Below are 17716 nucleotides of genomic sequence, written 5' to 3' on the forward strand. Positions count from 1 at the left end.
CAGGTGCGGGGGCTGCAGCCTCCCTCTGCATTTCTCCTTGTTAGTTCACCTCACAGATGTCAAGGCTGAGGCAAGGAAAGGTTTGGTGTGTGCCTCTGTAGGGAACTTCAGGTGTCCTCATCCCCACCGGGACTGTGAGATAGCCGTTCCTGTCCCCAAGTCCTGGAAGGCTGTCCCCTGTCCAAGGTCACACAGCAGGTGGAGGCAGCTGGCTGACCCCTTAGCTCTGTCCCTTGCAGAGCTGGGGCTTGGGCTGGGTGGGTGGAAGGGTCTACCCTTAGAACAACAGTGTGGAGGGAGGTGGCTTTGTCAGGACCGAAGCCAGGGACCCAGCTCAAGGTTGCTGTGGAGCTAGTTCCCAAGAGGGCCTTGGGGGAGATAGTTCCTGGAGGGGAAGGGGTCGAGCAAGAACTTCCCCTGAAGGCTGTTGCCATGGTAACCAGGCAGGAACAAAAAGCTAATTACCATGGGCTGGGGCAGCCACGTGGCTGACATGTAAATTGCAAGTTTGGCTCTAGGGTGGAGATGCCTCTGAAGGGGGTGGGGCAGTATGGGGAGATCCTCTAATCACCAGAAGAGACATCTGTGTCCCTCTAGGAGGGATACTGGGGGAGGGGAGGCTTGAGGGCTAGGGTTCTCAGATCTAATCAGGACTCCTGGGGCAGTCAGTGACAGCTGCCCTGACTTGATGGGAGGGGCTGAACACTCCTGATCGTGGTCACAGGGACCAGGCCTGCTCTGAACATCTGCTCCTGGGAGGGTCAGAGGTCAGTGCTGGGTGGAGAGGATGGCAGCCCTCAGGCCTGCCTGGTGACCCTGCTGCTATTGCTAGGCCTGGCCCAGCACTTCTATCCCACAGGCACACATTAGACAAAAGCTCAAACAGTCAAGTCTACACCCACTTCCTTATGCAGCCTACAGAGTGCTGGACAGTGTCTTCGGACACTGGACTATGGAATATTAGGTTTGCTTCCTATTTTTATTCCTTTTGAGTTGTTTTTACTAATTTATGTTTGTCTAAAAACAATTTCCCCTGCTGGGTGTGGTGGTGCATGCCTGTGATCCCAGCAGCAGCTGAGAAGACTGAGGCAGGAGGATCACAAGTTCAAAGCCAGCCTCAGCAATTTAGTGAGGTCCTAAGCAATTTAGCAAGATCCTGTCTCAGAATTTAAAAAATTTAAAAAGAGCTGGGGTTGTGGCTCAGTGATTAAGCGCCCCTGGGTTCAATCCCTGGTGACAAAACAAAAACAATGAGAAAAAAATGTTTCTGGCTGGGTGTGGTAGCGCAGCCTCTAACCCCAACTAATCCATAATTCCCAGTTGAGGCAGAAGGATCCCACTTTTGAGACCAGTTTGAGCAATTTAGTGAGACTCTGTCTCAATAAAATAAAAAGGGCTGGGGATGTAGGTCAGAGGTAGAGCACTTGCCTGGTGTATGGAAGGCCCTGGGTTCAATCCTCAGTAGTTAAAAGTGGGAGGGGGGGGAGCAAACAGAGGTAAATTTTCGGAGGAGGGGGGATACTTTGTTTTTCCCTTCTCCCCTTTGTGGTGATCAGTGATCAGTGTGAAGCAACTTAGCACTTCTCTTCTGCAGCCCCCCAACCCTGCTCTCAGGGGTCCTAAGCTGGAGGTCCCTGGGCAGGGCCCTGTGTGAAGGATTCATCTGCTCAGCATCTACCCCAGACCACAGGAAATTTCTTGGCTATTGTTGCTGGCCCCTGGTACAGCGGGAGATAGCTCCCTGCCATGGGCCGCGGTGGGGATCAGGAGCTTCACCCACTAGCTGTAGGTGGGCCAGGTGCTGCTTTCCTCCTCCCGGGTCCCTGGGTGGGCCAGGCTCAACACAAAGGGCCGCGGACTCCAGGAGGTGCCTGGCTGGGGTGGGCGGGCGGAGGAGGGATAGGGTCAGTGGCCAGGAGCGAACACTCCGGAATGGCAGCAGCAGAGCCTTAGTAATTTGTGGGAATCAGCACCGTCGTCGTGGCTTTGTTTCTGTCATCTTGAAGGCTGTGGCGAGATGGGCATCACCCGCCCCCGAGGACGCGAACCCCGCAGCTCCGGGAAGCTGAGTCACTTGTCTGGGATCACGCCACGGGCTGGGCCGGGCAGGGGTTTTAAATCCAGGTCTTGCAGAAGTGGCGTGGTCAGGGCATCGTGGGCGGGGACTCGCCCTACCCCCGCCCCCCACCCCGCAACCGCCAGCAGACGAGACAGGGCTCCCCCTGGTTCCCTAGGCTGGGTCCAGGCCCCAACCCCACTCTCCTCCCCTCTAGGGCCGGGCAGCGCTGGACCCAGCCTGGAGTCCTCTTTGTCTGCGCCCCACAGAACGCCCGAGGCCTGGGCGACGCCCCTCCATCAGCTGCTGGGCGGGGCATCAGGGCGGGGCCTGCCCTGTAAGCCAATGGGAGGGGGCTTCCCCCCCTTGCCCTCTGGGGTCCCTCCCCCTGGTTCGGGCTGCAGCCTACAACCTGGGGTCTCAAAGCGAGGCTGGGCCCAGAACCCAGGATCCATGCTGCATCTGGCAGTTTCTTTTCTGTGATGATGCTACTTAATTTTCAAAGTTATATTGCTCTGATTAGTAAATATGTTACATAATGTACTTTACCGACAAGACTTTATTTTAGATTATTTGATCTGAGAGCTGTACCACTGAGCTGCATCCCAGCCCTTTTTTCTTTGATTTTTTTTTACTTTGAGTCAAGTCAATTTTATGAATTGCGAGGCTGACCTCAGACTTGCTCTCATCCTGCCTCAGCCTCCCAAGTCCCTAGGATTATGGGTATATGCCACTGTGCCCAGCAATTTTTTATTAACAAAAAAATGCAATGGTTAATATATTCTTCCTGTGATACGTTGAAACACTGCAGAGTCCGGTGGCTTAGATCTGTAGTCCCAGCTGCTGGGAAAGGCTGGGGAATAAAGAAGATCACTTTAACCCAGGAGTTCAAGGCCAGCCTGGGCAACATGTTGAGGCTCTGCCGAAAAGAAAAAAGCACTGCAGATGAGGAAACATTTTTCCCTTCTTGGTCCTACTCTCCAAGCCCAGACACAATTTTCTGTTCTTCCGATCCATTTTATTTAAGTTACCTGCACATATGGTTTTAAATTTTAAATAGCACTGAAGACCTTGTGGCCAGTGAAACCCACGTCCGTGGAAGGCTTTCTTGTCAAGGCTGAGCGAGTCGCTTGTGGGTATCGTTGTCTGTCTAGGTTGAGGCTGGTGTCCTCTCTGGGGAGGGCTGCTTCTCACTGGACATGTGGCTACCACTGACTGAGTTGCGTGCACTGTCACACACACACACACACACACACACACACACACACACACACACTGTGTTGAGCTGGGGCCCTCCAGACTAATGGATCAAGGGCCCTGGCTCTGGACTGTCAGCAACCAAACAGTTCTTTAAGACAGCCTCCAGGGTCAGAGAACACCTCTAAATGCCTCCAACCCATCTGTGTTTTTATTTTTATGATTAAAAATCAACACACACTTATTGCTAAGAGAACAATAAAACTTAGTAAAGACAAATGTACACAAGAGGGAAAGAAATCCAGTCTCCTCCTTGCTGAGAAGTGACCCCTGAAAACAGTCTCTTGGGATAAGCTGCCAGGAAACATTTTTCCTGATTTTTATTAGTAAATGCTTTCTTCATACTCTTTGGACTTTTTAAAATTTTATTTTTAACGAATCTTACTTTAAAAGCCAATGTGTTCACGTGACAATTCCAACAGTACCAAAGAAGAATAGTCTGTGAAAAGCAGTCTCTCTCCCAGCCCAGGACCCCAGGCACCACTCTCTGTGTCTCTCTCAGAGACATCCAAATATAGATAAGCACATGCAAACTGTTCTCTTCCACCAGCACATGACTCTTATGTAGAGGCCCTTTGTTCCCAAGGCTTCGCACCAGTAACTCATCTGGAAGTCACTGCAGCCCCGAGGAGCAGAGAGGAGGCGATGGGAGGGGCCTCACAGTCCTACATCCTTGGAGTCTTACACATGTGACTTAGGAGGCAGATGCTGTGCCCCAAGGAAGTGTCCCTGGGATGAGGGCAGATTTCTTCTGATGCTCCCTCATCCAGGGTGTGTGCCAGCATGTGGGCTAACAGTTCTGCATGGTACTAACCGTCTGCCATGAACTGTTAATTTGCTTTGCATAGATTAACTCACTGTATTCCTACAGATTTGTTATCAAGCTCACTGTACAGACTGCACCAGGGCACAGAGAATCCTGGTGACCTGCCTGAGGTCACACAGCTGGGAAGAGGTGGGGCCAAGCTGTGAGTCCTCAATCACGGTGCTACTGCACATGCCCTGTGCTGCCTACCCTGCTCCGCTGCAGGTGTGGGACCAGAGTTTGAGAAGCATTGTGTGTTCCCGCCCAAGGTGGGTGCAGCAGGTGGTAGGGCATGAGCCTTAGCATTGCCAGGTTCCATGTGGACGGCAAGGTGAGGGTGGCCTGAGGGAAGTTATTCCCACATGGGACCCCAGTAGCCCAGCTGCAGACTCAGTTGGGGGTGCTTGCTAACACTGGCTCCCAGGGTCCCTGTGGGTCTGCCTGGCTAAGACAGTGTTTTGGTCAGTTTTTGCTGCTGTGAATAAAAGACCTGAAAAGAACAATTAGAAGAGGAAAAGTTTATTTGAGGCTCACAGTTTCAGAGGTCTCAGTGCATAGAAGGCTGGCTCCATTCCTCAGGGCTCAAGTGAGGTTGAACATCATGGTGGAAGAGTATGGCAGAGGGAAACGGCTCACATGATGATCAGAAACCAGAGAGAGATTCCACAGCCAGATGCAAAATATATACCCCAAAGGCATGTCCCCAGCGACCCAACCTCCTCCAGCTAACCCTACGGGCCTTCGGTTAATCCTATCAGGGGATCAAGTCTCTGATTGGGTTAAGGCTATAACCCAGTTATTTTTCCTTTAAGCCTTCTTGCATTGTCTCACACGTGAGCATTTAGCTTTTAGGGGACACCTCACAATCAAACCATGACAGGCAGGGCTGAGCCCCAGCCCTGAACACTGCTTACTCTGATGCCAAGGGCCACACATAGTGGCTAAAGGATGTGACAGATCTGGGCCTGCTTTCCCTTGTCTGGAAAGAAGGAATAATATAGCCCAGGAAGTGTTATCTCCTTGCCCATGAGCGCAAAGCTGGGTCTGGGAACCTGGTTTGTGTGGGCTGAGCCCTGGTCTACCCCTGGGCCCCGTGGGCAGCCTGGTCATGCAGGCAGTGGGTTGTCTGACAGGTGACAGCACAAGGTTTTCCTACTCATAGGCTGTGAGTTATAAGGCCCCAGGAGGGTGGGTCCTAGCCTTGGATGTGGCTGCTCGCTGACTCTTCTGTGCCTCCCTTGCAGTTCTGGGAAGTCATCAGTGATGAGCATGGCATCGACCCCAGTGGCAACTATGTGGGGGACTCGGACCTGCAACTGGAACGCATCAGCGTCTACTATAATGAGGCCTCCTGTAAGCACCTGCCTTTGGGAACCGGGTGCCTGGGTGGGCAGAGTCCTAACACCTCTGCCTCCACTGGTTGGCCCAGAGGCTAGCAGGTGTCCTGGAGATGGGGCATTCATACTCACAGAATGAAAATGACAAGTCAGTTGACAGCCAGCACAGAGTGAGGGGCAGACCTCTGATGGCAAAGAGGGCAGGTGTACAGTCCAGAGGAGCAGGCTGGGGGAGGGCCCAGAGCCCACTCACTGGAGGGCTTGGTTGGGGGCTGTTTGGTAACCAGTGCACAGTGATTTCCATAGCAAACTGGTGAAATATCAACCTGCCCACAGGGATGCACAACTTGGCTGCCATCTAAGGTATCAACCATTTTATACATGGCAGGATTTAGAAGGAAGTGAGGAGCCCTTGAGACCCACATTACTGAGCAGCCCCCCTCTCCCCTCAGCTCACAAGTATGTGCCTCGGGCCATTCTGGTGGATCTGGAGCCTGGAACCATGGACAGTGTCCGGTCTGGGGCCTTTGGGCACCTCTTCAGGCCTGATAACTTCATCTTTGGTAAGTCTCTCCTGCTACATATACACTTAGGGCCCAGCAGCCTGGGCAGGTGAACCCACATTGCAGAGGGGGTGAGTCAGAAACAGGATAAAGTCTTTTGCTGGGACCATAATTGTTGGAACTAATCTTTCCAGTTTATATTTGGGTGCTAGAGGCCCAGAGAAAGGATTCTGTGTGGGAAACACAACTCTTGCATTTCAAGAAGAATGAGGAGGGCTGGTGCTGTGGCTCAGAGGAAAGAGTGCTCGCCTGGCATGCATGAGGCACTGGGTTCAATCCTCAGAACCACATAAAAATAAAGGTATTATGTCCACCTATAAGTAAAAAACAAATGTTAAAAAAAAAAAAAAAGAAGAAGAATGAGGAGTAAAAATACAAGTAAGTTTTTGGAATCACATGGAACTGGTGGGATAGAAGTTGAGGGCCTATGGGCTGGGGATGTGGCTCAAGCGGTAGCGCACTCGCCTGGCATGCGTGCGGCCTGGGTTCGATCCTCAGCACCACATACCAACAAAGATGTTGTGTCCCCCGAGAACTAAAAAATAAATATTAAAAATAAATAAATAAATAAAAAATAAAAATAAAAAGAAGTTGAGGGCCTCTAGGGGACTGTGTTTATGAGCATGTGGCAAGAGGTCAACATTCCTGTACTCACACCAGTGCAGGAAGAGGTCTCGCCTCACTTCCTGAGCTACCAGGGACTGTGGGGTGGGAGGGAAGGTGAGCTGGACACCCAGGTGGCCCTTGTGAGACAACAAGGCACTGGACTGACCCCAGAGTCTCAGAGTCCAGAGTCTCCAGCACGCAGTTGCCATGGCCAGGGCCCGCGGCAGGTGGAGAAGGTGTGCCCTGCAGGGTATGCACTTATAGAAAGCAGGCAGGGCTGGGGATGTGGTGCAAGCGGTAGCCACTCGCCTGGCATGCGCAGGGCGCTGGGGTCGATCCTCAACACCACATAAAAATAAAAAATAAACATATTGTGTCCAGCTAAAAAAAATAATAAAAAATAAATATTTAAAGAAGAAGGCACCTCCTCTGAAGTCCCTCTGCAGTGCTCCGGCAGGTGCTGGTCTGGGCTGCAGACCCTCAGCCCTGGCCTGTCACCTCCTCCTCTTACCCCACAGGTCAGAGTGGGGCCGGCAACAACTGGGCCAAGGGCCACTACACGGAGGGCGCAGAGCTGGTGGACTCGGTCCTAGACGTGGTGCGCAAGGAGTGCGAGAACTGCGACTGCCTGCAGGGCTTCCAGCTGACCCACTCGCTGGGTGGCGGCACGGGCTCGGGCATGGGCACGCTGCTCATCAGCAAGGTGCGAGAGGAGTACCCCGACCGCATCATGAACACCTTCAGCGTGGTGCCCTCGCCCAAGGTGTCGGACACGGTGGTGGAGCCCTACAACGCCACGCTGTCCATCCACCAGCTGGTGGAGAACACGGACGAGACCTACTGCATCGACAACGAGGCGCTCTACGACATCTGCTTCCGCACCCTCAAGCTGGCCACGCCCACCTACGGGGACCTCAACCACCTGGTGTCGGCCACCATGAGCGGGGTCACCACCTCGCTGCGCTTCCCAGGCCAGCTCAACGCCGACCTGCGCAAGCTGGCCGTGAACATGGTGCCCTTCCCGCGCCTGCACTTCTTCATGCCGGGCTTCGCGCCACTGACCGCCCGGGGCAGCCAGCAGTACCGCGCGCTGACCGTGCCCGAGCTCACCCAGCAGATGTTCGACGCCAAGAACATGATGGCTGCCTGCGACCCGCGCCACGGCCGCTATCTCACCGTGGCCACCGTCTTCCGGGGGCGCATGTCCATGAAGGAGGTGGACGAGCAGATGCTGGCCATCCAGAGTAAGAACAGCAGCTACTTCGTGGAGTGGATCCCCAACAACGTCAAGGTGGCCGTGTGCGACATCCCGCCGCGTGGGCTCAAGATGTCCTCCACCTTCATCGGCAACAGCACGGCCATCCAGGAGCTCTTCAAGCGCATCTCGGAGCAGTTCACGGCCATGTTCCGGCGCAAGGCCTTCCTGCACTGGTACACGGGCGAGGGCATGGACGAGATGGAGTTCACCGAGGCGGAGAGCAACATGAACGACCTGGTGTCCGAGTACCAGCAGTACCAGGACGCCACGGCGGAGGAGGAGGGCGAGATGTACGAGGACGAGGAGGAGGAGTCCGAGGCCCAGGGCCCCAAGTGAGGCGGTTCTCATCTGGTGCGGGGCCACTGCAGCCAGGGCCGGGCCGCTGCACCCCAGGGCTCTGAGGCTGTCCTTCGGTATTTATGGCCAACCCCACCCACAGGAGTCCACTGGGCTTCGTCCCGCTTAGGCCGGTCCCTGTCGTGTGGCTCATTGTCTCTTTCATTGTGGCTCCAGGCCTGATGTTTCATGGTCTGTTTTGGTTTTTTACTGGTTTGTGTTTATATTTTGGGGGGATACTTAATAAATCTATTGCTGTCAGATACCCCTGCCTGGTGCTGGAGATTTTTTTTTTTTTTTTTTTTTTTCATTCTGGAAAGTCTGGTTCAGAAAGGCGAGGAGAGGTGGCAGTGTGGCCCAGATGGGGACAGGCCATGGTTCCCAGGCTGGCATCTGGCCCAGGCCTGTTCTGGAAGCCAGGTGTGTCGAGGGCACAGCCCTGGGAGCTCCTCAAGTGGGAAGGAGAGCTGGAGAGGACCAGCCCTGCCTGGGTGGAGCCCTGTCCCTGAACCCCGTGTCTCCTGGGACTCAGGAGGATCCCACACTTGGATTCCTCAGGAGGAATCCCAGGCCCCCCTCAGGGCAGCTCGGGCTCAGTGCTTCTCTCTAATCACCCCCTGGTCAGTGCAGACCTGAAGCCTGAGACCTGAGCTAGGGAGGCTAGGAAGGAGCCTTCTGGAAAGGTACTGGTGGGGACAGTGAGCTGTGATGGCTCCCTGCACCCCCTGGTGGACATTTCTTGCAGCTGCAAGAGGCCCAGTGTCCCATGACACTGGCACCTGAAGAGGGCTTTGTAGAAGAGATGCTCACCCACATCCCATCTCCTCCTACAGAGTAAGAAGTCAGGTTGGAACTGACTTCTTGAAGCCCAAAGAAGTCAACTGCCCACGCGCCCATGATGGGTGTGTGCCGGGTTTCTGTTCTCGCGACTAAAAGGCTCAGGGTCATTCCAGGAAAACTGGGCTGACTGGGCTGTGCAAAATAACCACACAAGAGACAAAAATACCTTTTTCTTTGGGGTCGCTGTGACGGTTCCTCTGACCTTAAGGGTCCTCAGAAAGAGAGAGAGCGAGAGCACGGGCTGACCCCTTTTGTTGAGAAGAAGCTATTCAAATGAGGCCAGGGGTCAGGTTTCAGGGGGCTGAGTCTATCTTCATGATGTCCACTGTCAGCAGGTTGACTGACACCTGGGTAGGCCACACCCCAGGGCACAGTAAGAGAAGGGGACACACACAAGGCACTTCCATGGAAGATTCTATCCTAAACAGGGCAAGGGGTTATATCACAAAGGAACAGGTAAGCGTAGCTCCACCCATGGGGCTGTAGCAAGATATACCCATGCACAAGACACCGACCCTTGCACCCAAGAAGATGGGGAAAGCTCTGACACATTTCTGTGACTGAGCGCCTCAGCACCCAGCCGGGGAGTATGACTCAGTCACTTGTAAGGTTGGTCTCCCACAGGTGTGCATTGCTTGCCTGGGGCAAGACTCCATTTTGCCTCCCTGTGGCCCCTGGTCTGGTAAGCCAAGGCATGTTGTCAGACCCAAATGCCCTGTACTCTGCTTGGCGGTACCCCAGAAGTGGCTTCCATGAAGGCAGTACCTTTTTACATCACTTTCATGCAGCTTTGTGTGCAGAAGAAATGAGACTGAGGGGGCGGCTAGCTCTGGCTTCCGAGCAGAGAACTGAAGCTTCCGAGCAGAGAACTGAAGCTTCCGAGCAGAGGGGTCACGCACCTCTGCTTCTGGTCCTAATGTAGGCTGGGCTCTGGTGTCCAGCACAGATGGCAACACAGATGTGCATGTGATGTCTCAGCTGTCACTGTGTAACAAACCACTCCAAACTTAACAAAATAGCGATTTATCCTGTTAACCAGGTGATTTTTGACGCCCCACGGTGTTGGCTGGGATGACTCAAAGCCCAAAGCCTCACTCTTGAGACTAACATCCGCTGGTCACCAGCTGTGCATAAGGGCACTGTCTGCCTGTTCTCCATGCAGCCTATTCCCGTCCACGGTAGTCTCGTGTGGGCCAGATTACATGCAGCTGCTTCCAAGGGCACCAGGCCCTCCTAGGGCCAAGTCAGAAACAGGCCCAGTGTCACTGTGCTGTGTCCAGTGGGCCGGCCCAGATGCCCAGGAAGGGACTGCACAGAGATCCAAGAGGTGTCCCAAACAGTCTGGCACACACTGAACTCCACATGTCCTGACCCCCTCCCCAGGCCCGTGTACCCACTTTGGTGATGCCAACTCTGTCTTCCAGGTACTTGGGCCAAATCTTAGGGTTTCCCTTGGTGGAGGAAAGCCGTTCACCCCATAGCAGCTGTGAAGCCATAGATAAAGCCCAGAATCCCCAGTGTGTCTCACACCTGCTGCCAGCAAATCAGGTGGCTCCACATGAGAGTTTGGATGTTAAATGTTCCCAAAAGGTCAAGTGCTGAAGGCTGGCTCTCCAGCCCGCGGCACTTACTATTGGGAGGTGGTAGAACTTTGAGGAAGTGGGGCCTTGTGGAAGGAAGTTAGGTCACTGGGTGTGAGCCCTTGAAGGGGACATTGGGACCCAGGTTCCACTCTCGCTCTCTGCTTTAGGTTTCCAGGCAACATGGTGAACAGGTTTTCCTCACCACAGGCTTCCACCATGATGCTCTGCCTTAACACAAGACCCAAACAACAGGCCAAATCTCTTAAACCCTGAGCTAAAACAAGCCTTTCTTCCTTTTAAGTTGATCTTCTCAGGTATTTTATCACATGATCTTCAGAATCCACCCAGAACTCCAATCCCCACATCTACTGCCATGTCTGCCATTTTGTCTGGCCCTTACTAGGCTCCTGCTCCTGCTGGGACACTTTGATCCCTTCCTCATATGGCGGCCACATGCTCGTGGGATGGGTCAGTGCTCACTGTTCTTGCTCATACCCTGCAGAGCCCACTCCTCAAGGGCAGCAGAGTCACTCAGTGGCCTCACACCTACCTCTCCTTCCAGTTACATCTGTTCACACCACTTTCCTTAATGTTCCTTTTTTTTTTTTTTTTTTTTTTTTTTTAAGAGAGAGTGAGAGAGGAGAGAGAGAGAGAATTTTTAATATTTATTTTTTAGTTCTCGGCGGACACAACATCTTTGTTGGTATGTGGTGCTGAGGATCGAACCCGGGCCGCACGCATGCCAGGCGAGCGCGCTACCGCTTGAGCCATATCCCCAGCCCCTTAATGTTCCTTTTTTAATATCCATTTTTTTAGTTGTAGTTGGACACAATCCAACTACTTTATTCATTTATTTTTATGTGGTGCTGAGGATCGAACCCAGGGTCTTGTACATGTGAGGCGAGTGCTCTGCTGTTGAGCCACAACCCCAGCCCTCATTTATATTCCTTGAATGCACAGCTCAGGCCACCTCCAGCTCATACTAGACCACTGGTGGCCAGGCTGAGCGTGCACTGGCAGAGGCTGCGTGAGCTGGGGCCATGGTGCTGCAGACAGAGGGTGGGTGGTGTTCTACCTGGAGCCCCTTGCTGTAGCTCTGGGGCCCACACTCTGCTCCCTCTTCCCCCTCTGGCTTCCCTTCTTGGCCTCTCTCTGCTGCCTCCTCTCTTGCATAACCTCCCAGCCTTGGAGTGCAGGAAGCCTGTCTGAAGGTGAAGATATTCTGCACCTGACAAGTTGCATCTTCCAAAGAAGGCCACAGAACAGCTTCCACACCACAGGCCCGGCCACAGCCCTGCCACTCTCACAAGAGAGTCTAACCTCTTCCTCTAGAACTCAGAATGGCCTTTTGTAAGAATAGCTGCAAAAACAAAACAACAACAAGTATCCCAAAGAGAATGTGTAGGGAGCTCCAGGTTGGGGTCCCCATCTGGGGTAGGCACGTCAGGGTGAACATGATAAAAGGGCTCCTGTTTGATGCCAGTGGGTTTGGGGTGGCCTTCTGGGTTAGTCAGCTTTTCCTCCCGATGACCAAAATGTCCAAGAAGAATTTTGAGGAGGAAAAGTTCATTTTGTTTCATGGTTTCAGGGTTCAGTCCCTGATCGGTCAACTCCATTGCTCTGGACCTGAACGGAGGCAGGACATCACGGAGGAAAGGCCTAGCAGAGGGAAGCCAGGAAGGAGAGAGAGGGCAGGAGGAGCTTGGAACAAGATCTACAACTCTCCAGCCCTGCCCCACCGGGCTAGTTATCACCAGGAGCCCATCAAATTGCTAATCTGACGAGGTCACCATTTTACAATCAGATCATCCATCTCACCTCCTGCAGACCTCATGTGCAGACCACCACAGCTGCTATATGGGGATGGACAGCGCTTGGTGCAGAAAGGAAAAGCAGAATTCTAGTTGGTTTTTCAAAGCTAAAGCAGAAGGGACTCCCTCGTCACGAGCACAGCTGGTGTGGCGAGGCTCCAGAAAACTGTTCTAGTTTCAGGTTCAGTTGTGTTGTGTGGCTCTGTTTTGAGCATGTGGAGTTAACCTGAGCTTAGCCCCTCCCCCAAGACAATTACCTCCTATAACTTTCTCTTCTTTTTTGAGACGCGGTCTCCTTGTGTTGCTCAGGCTGGTCTTGAACCCCTGGGCTCAAGAGGTCCTCCCTCCTCAGCCTCCTGAGTAGCTGAGACTGCAGGTCAGAACCACCACCACAGCATTTTTGCAATTTTAATGTAACAGCAGCAGTGTCTTTTAAGTTGTGAAGAAGAAAGAACTCCAAGTACCACACCATAAACAAACAGGTGGGTGGGTCACAACTCTATGTGGGAAGAGAAGATCCAATTGCAACTGGTGAATGGAATGTACCAGTCCTGATGCCACGCAGGATCTGGGCTAAGTCAAGGCACCCTTCTGCACAGCTCTGCCCCAGCACAGCTGCCTCCGCCCCCGCGCTGAGTGGAGCTCAAGTGCCGTTTGGTACACTCAAGCACACAGACAGCTCACTCCTGGTCACTGCGAGTGAAGGATATGGACAACAGGCCTCAGGGAACTTCCCTTACTGTCCCCCACCTGCCCTCCTGCCCTGTCCTAAATGAGCTGGCCACCAGAACTCCTTCCACGACCTGGCGGTGCTAAGCCCTATAAAACCCAGCCCTTTGTGGCGGCCTGCCACAAATTTCCCCTCAGAAATGTGGTCCATGGAGGTCTGCCTCCATCCTCTTCTTCTTTTTGTATTCTTCCAGGTGCTTTCAGTGAGAGTGGTGGCCAAGAGGGGTGGGGACAGAGAGCACCTCAGTTCCTCTTCTCTTCTGTTCCCACTCACCGCAGCTCAGATGGGTGTCCAAAAGGGACTGATGGAGCTGCCACACTGTACAACTCCAGGTGGTCATAACTGAAGGAGAGAAGAGTGCCCCTGGAGTTGCACATGCACAAACTATGCCGCTGCCTGCCCTCTGGGAGAATGGTAGCTCAAAGATGGTGAAGAGGCAGCTGGCCATCTCTCATCTGCACCCGTGACTGAAATGCCTTTGACCAGTTCTGCTTTGCTAAATCTGCTTCCAAGATAAAGAATGACCACTTTTCCACAGAGCTTTCTCTTTGTCAGGCTCTCTCCTAGGACTGTACACATACACCTCCCTGAACCTTCCCAACCTGCCCCTGCTGCCCTGAGCAACTTTGGTCTGTCTCCCAGAGTCCCTAATACACCGTAAATAAACAGACCATTAGAGAGACCAGTGGAGCTTTACCCTGCTGCCATCCAACAGGAACGAGCTTGACTCCTCTTTACTAGCTTGAGATACACTGTTTTGGCTGACCATATGTAAGTCCCCTCCTTCTGACCCAAACTGCAAGAATCCTGGACATGCTGACCACTGCTTCTGTGAGTGATTCCCCCAATAAATCGTGCTCTGTTCTACCCTAGACCTGGCTGCCTCTTTGTGGTCTTCTGACACCTCCTGGACAGTTCTCCCACTCCAGGACTCAGTTTTTCCTTTATCTGCATTTCACAGAGAAGATGAGGAGGCTCTTTGCTAGCTTGTCCTGAGTCTTGGTGAAGGTTGTGTGTCTCCCCTCTGGGCTTACAGTGGCCAAACATCTGCTTCCTCCAGAGCACCTTCACCAATAAGAGCTGCAGCTTTGCTCCTATGGCCAAGGTGAGCCAGTACTCCTTGGCCACCTGTGCCTTTATTGTTCTGATTTTGAGACCAATCACTTCCTACCCCCTTACCCACCCTTCAGACCCACAAGCACTAGTGTATGGTGTGGGCTATGTGACCGGATGGGGAAGGGTCAGGGAGGGGAACCTGGCACCTACTAGCCCTCTCAGACATCTCTGTCTCTTGCAAAAGTTCCCCCTCTGGGGGACTTCACCTAGCATTGTACTAGTGCTCCCCTCCTCCAGTGGGTGGCCGTGGACTATTATTACCCATGGACAACTGTAGCCCTGATGCTGACCTTTTCCATTCTGAGGAGCAGGATGATTGTCCGAAAACAAAGATTAATGAAAACAGAAAACACTGGGCTCACCAAGGTCACACTCAGAGTTAACTGAAACTGGCCAGCATGTCTCAGAAAGGGGGAGAGTAAGTGTCCAGGCCCTCCTGGCATCCCTTCCCTAGCCACCTGGATTACCCCTGACTGCAGGGTAGGGGGAACCCAGGGGAGTCTTCACCTACAGAGGGTGGCTTTTAGAGAGGGGAAGGTGGGGGAGAGCTAGCAGACATAACTGAAAAGAGGAAGGAGGCTTCTGAAAACAGGAGCAGAAATGGGGTGGGGGTAGGAGGGATGGGGTTCATAGGTTTGGGACCACCTGGCTCTTGGAGAGAAAATGTCAACACTTTGTGAAATATCCCTTTCCTGCCTGTTCTGATCCATTCTCCATGGATCAGCATCAGAGGGATTTGTGGTTTTTTTTTTTTTTTTGTATTGAGAATTGGATTCTAGGGTGCTTTATATTGAGCCATATCCCCTGTTCTTTTTCATTTTGAAACAGGGAAGTTGCTAGGGCTTTGCTAAGTTGCTGATGCTGACCTCAAACTTGTGATCCTCCTTCCACAGCCACCCAAGTAGCTGGGATTACAGGCATGGCCACCACGCTGAGCTTCACAGTAATTTTTTGAAAATAAAGTCATAATGGGGTGATGTGGTGCACACCTATACCCACAGCTACTTGGGAAGCTAAAGTGGAAGAATCCCATTAGAGGTCAGTCTGGGCCACTTAGTGAGACCCTGTCTTAAAATGAAAAATAAAATTAAAAGGGTTGGGGGATTAGCTCAGTGGCAGAGTGACCCTGAATTCAGTCCAAAGTACTGAAATCAGTCACCATGCCACTTTACCAGACTCTTCCAGCAGAGACAATGACCACAGTGATGTTAAAGTCACTGAGGGTGACCAGATGCCAGTAAGAATGTGAAATGGCATAACCACCATGAGAGAATTTTTAAGTTTCTTAGAAAATTGAACATACTCCATATGATCTACCTATTCTGCTGCTGAGTATTTTGCCTAGGAGAAATAAAGGCGTATGTCCACACAAAGACTTGCACACAAATGTTCTAGCAGTTTTATTTGTAATATCAAACAGTGGCAACAGCCCAGATGTTTATCAATAGCAATAAAAAGAGTCAACAACTGCTCCCTGCATAACATGAATGAGTCTCAAAGTAACTACTGAGTGAAAGAAGTTACACAAAAATAAGTACGTACTGTATGAATCCATTTCTAGGAAATTCTAGAAAAGGCAATATAGTGACAGAAAGTAGAACAGTGGTTGTCTGTAGATAGGGGCAGAAAAGGGCACAAAGAACATTGGAAGACAACAAAAATTAGGTTTTCTACCTTAATTGTGATAATAATTTCTCAGGTTCACATATATGTCAAAATGCATCAAATTGAATACTTATAATGTGCAGTTTATTATACGCCAATTGTATCTCAATAAACAAGAGATAATAGATTTCAGAGGCTTCCATCCCACAAGTCAAAGCCAACATGTCTATAGCTGGCCCATCATCCCTCCATCTTTAGCCCTGTCCTCCTGCCTTCTCTTGGCACAAACTCTAGCTGCAGAACCTGCTTTTGGCTCCACAAGCACACCATGCTGCCAGCTCCTCAAGGCCTCTGTGTTGGCAGTTTCTCTTCTGGATGCTTCTCTCCTGCTTACCCTTGGGATCTTGGCTGGAGCATCTGGCCTTCCTGCCCCTCATCCCAGGTGCCACCTCCTCAGCCTTCTTGGTGCTCAATACATCCCTGATTAGTTTGCTTCTTTGCTGATTGTCTGTCTGCCCTCCTGGGTTCTGGGATCTTGTCTGTCTTCTCAGCACCATATTTTGGTGCTCAGTCAGAACATGGTACACAGTTGGTGCTCAATAAATGCATTGTTGAATGAGTGGAGATATGGTCATGACATACACTAGTTAGAGAGAGGCGGACCTTAAATTGTGAGTCAAGTATGGGGTCATCTTGGCTCTCCTTGGAGCTGGACCAGGACCCACTACTTGCACAAACACAGGCTCAGGTCAACAGTTGGTACTAACATGTGGTTATGGAATGGGCTGCCTGCTAAGCGCACTGTCTTCCTCTCAGCCCTGGCCTTGCCTGGGCATTCAACCCTTCTTCAGTCCAGGGCCCAGGACCAGTGAAGGAAGACAACAGATAGCTCGCCTGCAGCTCCTAGCTTCTGGTGGTAGTGGGAGGACAGACAATAAATGAAAACATACAAGATGGGGGCACCAGTCAGTGCTGGAGCTGAGCGTGGGGGAAGGACACCAATGCAGGAGGAAGCTGTGGAGGAGCCTGGGAAGCCAGGGCTGAGGGTGTGGCCTGGCCTGTTGGGAATCAAGGAGAGAGACTGGCGAGGGAGCCCTGAGGTGGAGTCTGGAACAGGCTTCTTTCTCCCAGGATGGCTGTGGCTGCTGAGATGAGAGTGGACTTGGGAGGAAAGGGGTTGGGGACAGGTGCAGCTGCCATTAAGGGTGGTACAGCTTTGAAGAGGCTGAGTGCCCACTTGGACATGTTGAGTGCGAATGGCTTATCAGACATCCCAGTGATGTCAAGAAGAGCGCTGGATGTCAGCCTCCAAGTCATGAGGAGTGAGTGAGGCATCACTGGGGAGCCATTGACAGAGTTGTTTCTTAGAGTCCCCTGCCTGAAGGCATCCAGAAAAGGAGTGAGCAAGGACAGAAGGGGTAAAAGGATCCAGGGCAGAGTCAGAGCATTACAGGGTCCAGAAGCAGGAGACCTGATGGAGCAGCTGGTAGGGTGGGTGAGCAGGGAAAGGTGCCCCCTGAAGGTCTCTCTGTTCATTCTCCTTTGTTGTGGCCCAGTCCTGGGCTTGCCAGAGGACCATAAGGGCAGGCAGGAGAGAAACAGGGAGAAGGGCCAGGTGGAAAAGAGTCTTCAGGACAGGGGCCAGGGAGGGACAATCAGACCATCAGACCAGCAGCCTTAGAATCCCAGCTCAGTGAATTCCCCTCCAGTATGAACAGGTCTGGAGAGGATGAGCACAAGGCACCAAATCACCCAGAGCTGGGTTGCAATCTTGCTTCACTCCTTATTGGTGATGTGATCTTTGTGAAGTTGA

General features: G+C 52.3%; 2 protein-coding genes across 2 annotated transcripts in view; both read left to right on the top strand.

Moving 5' to 3' along the window:
- The window catches only part of TCF25 (TCF25 ribosome quality control complex subunit), a 44343-nt gene extending 36992 nt beyond the window's left edge, over positions 1-7351 (top strand). The window contains exons 19-21 of the mRNA XM_081274532.1: positions 5363-5471; positions 5908-6018; positions 7143-7351. Of these exons, the coding sequence (XP_081130658.1) occupies positions 5363-5471; positions 5908-6018; positions 7143-7217 (295 nt within the window). The 3' untranslated portion in view covers positions 7218-7351. The remainder of the gene's footprint in view (positions 1-5362; positions 5472-5907; positions 6019-7142) is intronic.
- On the top strand, positions 7304-8218 carry TUBB3 (tubulin beta 3 class III; the record flags this gene model as incomplete). Its single annotated transcript, XM_081274737.1, has 1 exon — positions 7304-8218. The coding sequence occupies one exon, from the start codon at positions 7304-7306 to the stop codon at positions 8216-8218; it is 915 nt and encodes a 304-aa protein (XP_081130863.1).
- Between the last annotated feature and the right edge of the window lie 9498 nt (positions 8219-17716).

Source organism: Spermophilus citellus (assembly GCF_964194105.1).
Source record: "Spermophilus citellus genome assembly, chromosome: 18".
Classification (NCBI taxonomy): Eukaryota; Metazoa; Chordata; class Mammalia; order Rodentia; family Sciuridae; genus Spermophilus; species Spermophilus citellus.